At 51.7% G+C, this 4785-nt stretch overlaps 1 protein-coding gene across 1 annotated transcript in view; it reads left to right on the top strand.

The window, feature by feature from the left end:
- CFD (complement factor D (adipsin)) overlaps positions 1-4785 on the top strand; it is a 14036-nt gene that overhangs the window by 1241 nt on the left and 8010 nt on the right. Inside the window, exons 2-3 of the mRNA XM_015423528.1 lie at positions 837-993; positions 1822-1966. Coding sequence (XP_015279014.1) covers positions 837-993; positions 1822-1966 — 302 coding nt within the window. The remainder of the gene's footprint in view (positions 1-836; positions 994-1821; positions 1967-4785) is intronic.

The raw sequence follows: 4785 nt of genomic DNA, 5'->3' as shown, positions 1-4785 counted from the left end.
GAGGGGGGGGGCTCTGCAATTTACCTGGCTGCTTCTTGCTCTGACTGAGGGCTGCTGGGAGCAGGGGGCGGGGCTTGCTGCATGTGCCCGCCCCCTGGGCTCCTTACTGCCGGAGCTCCGCTCCTGTGCGCTCTCGCAGGAAATGACCCCTGCCGTTAACCCATGTAAGAGTCAGCTCCCTGCTTTCAGAGAATGGCATCCTCTAGGTTTCTCTCTGAGCAAGTCCCTCTTTGCCAGGGGAGGTGTCACCCAACTGAAAATGACTCACACAGAGATGCAACTGGAGATTCTGCGGCATCTACGAAGGTGGCAGAACGACTTCCTGACAGGAGATATCGACTGGAAGGAGTCCATGGCCAGAGAATCTAGGGATGCCAGCCTCCAGGTGGGGCCAGGAGTTGCCCCAGAATTACAGCTCGTCTCCAGATTACAGGGATCAGTTCCCCTGGAGAAAACGGCTGCTTTGGAGGGTGGCCTCTGTGGCATCGCACCCCACTGAGGTCCCTGCCCTCCCCAGGTTCCACCCCCAAATCTCCAGGAGTTTCTCAACCTGGACTTGGCATCCCACCTAGGTGGCCAGGAGGAATCTGCCAACGCTCCCAAAGACACAGCGGGGAACCTCCTCTGCAGGTTGGAGGGCCGCAGGATGCTTTTGAAGGATCTAATTAATGCATTTCTGGTGATGCTCTAGCAGCTGCAAACCAGTACTGATTTTATATGTATTTAACTAGCTTGGCTTGCCCCCCCCACCTTTCCCAATGGATCCTGGGAAATGTAGTTTGGTGAAAGGGCTAAAACCGGGTGGTTAAGTGTGTGTACTTCTGCTGCCCTTACAGAGGCCCGGCCCCGAGGCCGAATTCTGCGGGGACAGGAGACGCCCGCCCACCAAAGACCCTACATGACATCTTTGCAAGTGTCGGGGAAGCACATCTGCGGAGGGTTCCTCATTGCTGACCAGTGGGTGCTGAGTGCGGCACATTGCTTGCAGGATGCGTAAGTATTACACTTTTTCCCTCTGGGGTGGGCAAAAGGGTCGTACCCTTTCACCAGGTTGGTGAGCACCGATCTGGGGAGGGAAGAAGAAGAAGAGATTGAATTTGTACCCCGCCCTTCACTACTCGAACGCATCTCAGAGTGGCTTACAATCTCCTTTCCCTTCCCCTCCTGACAACAGACTCCCTGTGAGGTAGGTGAGGCTGAGAGAGCTCTTTCGAGGACTGCCCTTGAGGGAACAGCTCTGAGAGAACTTGTGACTGACCCAAGGTCACACCAGCAGCTGCATGTGGAGGAGTGGGGACTCAAACCCGGTTCTCCCAGATTAGAGTCCACGCTCCTAACCACTACCCCAAGCTGGCAATACTTTGGGTGGAGCCACCATCTCAGATGCTGGGAAAGACCTTCTTCTGCTTCAGGACCTTGGAGAGCCCCTGCAAGGGGGACAAATTGGGTTGCCGGCTGGCTCCAGGTCAGGAGATACTTGGAGATTTGGGGGGTGAAGCCTGAAGAGGGCCTGGTTTTCTAGAGGGGAGAGAGATTTCAGCGGGGGTGCAACGTCATAGAGTCTGCCTTCCAAAGCGGCCATTTCCTCCGGGGGAACTGATCACCGTTGCCTGCCGATCTGTTGTAATAGTGGGAGACCTCCAGGCACCACCTGGAGTTTGGCAACCCTAGGGACATAGGTACGCTACGTTCCTCTCCTGGGGTTTGGGACGGAAGCGAGGGGTCAGGAAAGGGAGGTTGCTTTTGGCTCTAGGTTCAGAATCATGTCACGTGCCGGGTGCAAATGGCGCAGGCTAACCCCCTCCCCCACCACATTCACAGGGGCAACGCGACATTACAGGTCCTCGTGGGGGCCCATTCCCTCTCGGAGGCGGAACCGAACAAGCGCCTGCTGGGAGTCCGAAAGCTCTTCCCCCACCCTAACAGCAGCGTGGAGAACATCTACAACGACCTCTTGCTCATCCAGGTGGGTGTCCTTCAGGTTAAAGGTAAAGGTAAAGGTTCCCTTGCTCGAAAGCCAGTCGAATCCGACTCTAGGGTTGCGGTGCTCATCTCCGTTTCAAAGCCGAAGAGCCAGCGCTGTCCGAAGACGTTTCCGTGGTCATGTGGCCGGCATGACTAAACACCAAGGCGCACGGAACACTGTCACCTTCCCACTGAATTTATCTACTTGCAATTTCTTGCTTTCGAACTGCTAGGTTGACAGGAGCTGGAACTAGAGACGGGAGCTCACTCCGTCATGTGGCAACTCGGGTCTCGAACTGCTGAGCTACTGACCTTCTACACCCTGCAGTTCAGCGTCCTTCAGGTTAGCTTTCCCAAAAAAGATGTCTCATGCCCCAAAGAAGGTGCATTTCCGCATTCCTTTCGGGGTGTCACATGACGGCCTTTGCAGGATGAGGCTGGAGTTCCAGCTAGTCCACTCTCTTTGTTTCCGGCCTCTTGTCTCCAGCAGCGGCCACCCCCCCCCCGATCCTTCTTTTAAACTCACCAACATGGCAGACTTCTTTTGTTTCCCACTAGGACTCTCCAAGGTAGACTGCCTCTGAACATGGAGGGTCCATCCAGCTATCATAACCATTGACAGGCTTGTCTTCTACAAATCTGTCCAATAACATTTTATTTATTTATTTATTTCAGCTTATATACCGCTCCTTCCCGAAGGCTCGGAGCGGTTTACAGAGAAGTATTAGTATTTAGTTCTATTCATTTATTTATTCTTTTATTCTTTTATCTTATGTATAGTTCGTCTTTCTCATTGGGACTCAAGGAAAATTACAAAGAGTGAGTCGATACAATTGACAGGATGGGATATTCAAAGAACACTGCGCTAGGGATTTGGTTGCGGCGCCCACGAGGAGTCTAAAAACAGAAGCGAAGCATAAATATTAACATGACACATTAAATGATGCAAAAAATTACATAGGACGATCCTAGCTTCAGCAAGCTATACACACTAGTATGGATGGTAAAGGTTTCCCTTGCTCGAAAGCCAGTCGAATCCGACTCTAGGGGGTGGTGCTCATCTCCGTTTCCAAGCCGAAGAGCCAGCGCTGTCTGTGGCCAGCATGACTAAATGTCAAGGCACACAGAACACTGTTACCTTCCCACCAAAGTGGTACCTATTGATCTACTTGCAATTTCTTGCTTTCGAACTGCTAGGTTGGCAGGAGCTGGGGCCAGAGACGGGAGCTCACTCCGTCATTTTTTATTTATTTATTTAATTTCATTTATACCCCGCCCTCCCCGCATGCGGGCTCAGGGCGGCTTACACGGCACAACAGTGCAGTTAAAATATAACACATTAAAACACATGTGACACTCGGGTCTCGAACTGCCGAGCTACCGACCTTCCGGTCTGCAGTTCAGCGTCTTAACCTCTGAGCCACCGTGGCCCCCAGTATAGACCGTAGTCCCTAATAATTTTTCCCCAAGTAACTTTGGTCCTTTCTGCACTTGGATCTCATTCCTGGGTTTATCAGAGTTCAACTCGCAACACAATGGGTGATTCCGCACTAGACCATAAATCCTGGTTCGACCCTGTCCCCAAACTTACATTCCACCCTACACGCAAGTTCACCCCTGTAATTATCAAGGAGATGAGCACCGCAACCCTAGAGTCGGATTCGACTGGCTTTCGAGCAAGGGAACCTTTACCTTATTTTTTGTTTCCCCATTACATTGAGGTCACCCTGGTTTTGCCCCACACTTGGCCCGGGATAAACGGATGCTGTTGTAACCAGGGATAAATGCAAGGTATTTGGTGTCACGAGCTGAACTCTGATAAAACCAGGGATGAGATTCAAGTGCAGAAAGGACCAAAACCTTGCATTTATCCCTGGTTATAACAGCATCCGTTTATCCCGGGACAAGTGTGGGGCGAAACCGGGTTGACCTCAATGTAATGTGGAACAAAAAATATCCCAAGATAATTACAGGGGTTAGGGTTTGATTTTAGTGCAGAAGGGGGGGGGGGACTGGATTAAAAAGAAAGGTTGAACTCGATTTTAGTGCAGAATGGGGGGGAACTGGATTAAAAAGAGGGGTGAACTCGATTTTAGTGCAGAATGGGGGGGAACTGGATTAAAAAGAAGGTTGAACTCGATTTTAGTGCAGAAGGGGGGGAACTGGATTAAAAAGAGGGGTGAACTCTGTTTTAGTGCAGAATGGGAGGGAAACTGGATTAAAAAGAAGGTTGAACTCGGTTTTAGTGCAGAATGGGGGGGAACTGGATTAAAAAGAAGGTAGAACTCGATTTTAGTGCCCAATCGCTTGGCGAACACCTGGGTGAACATGGATTCAGAGTTCAGAAAGGGCCCCTATTGCCTGGGTAGAAAAGCCCTCCTGAATAATTCAGTTTTGCATCGTTTGCAGACATCCAGGGGAGCTGGAGCTTTCCTGACCTCCTCGAACAGGCCATTCCAGAAGGTGGGGGCCACAGCAAAGAAGGCAGCTGTGCGGTCCCAGCAGAAGCCCTTGCTCAGATGATTGAAGCTATCGTGGTGGAGCATAAGGGGGAGAGGCGGTCCCATGTCTATGAGGGCCCAAGGCCATGAAGGGCTTTGTAGGTGACAGCCAACACCTTAAACTGAGCCCGGTAACTGTTGGGCAGCCAGTGGCGTGCCTGCAGGATGGGAGATACATGCGTGCTCCATCTAAAGGTAAAGGTAAAGGTTCCCTTGCTCGAAAGCCAGTCGAATCCGACTCTAGGGTTGCGGTGCTCATCTCCGTTTCAAAGCCGAAGAGCCAGCGCTGTCCGAAAGACGTTCCCAGGGTCATGTGGCC

The sequence above is a fragment of the Gekko japonicus genome, unplaced genomic scaffold (genome assembly GCF_001447785.1).
Source record: "Gekko japonicus isolate JY-2015 unplaced genomic scaffold, Gekko_japonicus_V1.1 scaffold3145, whole genome shotgun sequence".
NCBI lineage: Eukaryota > Metazoa > Chordata > Lepidosauria > Squamata > Gekkonidae > Gekko > Gekko japonicus.
Note: the sequence above shows the minus strand (reverse complement) of the source record. Positions and strands in the feature narration are given on the sequence as shown.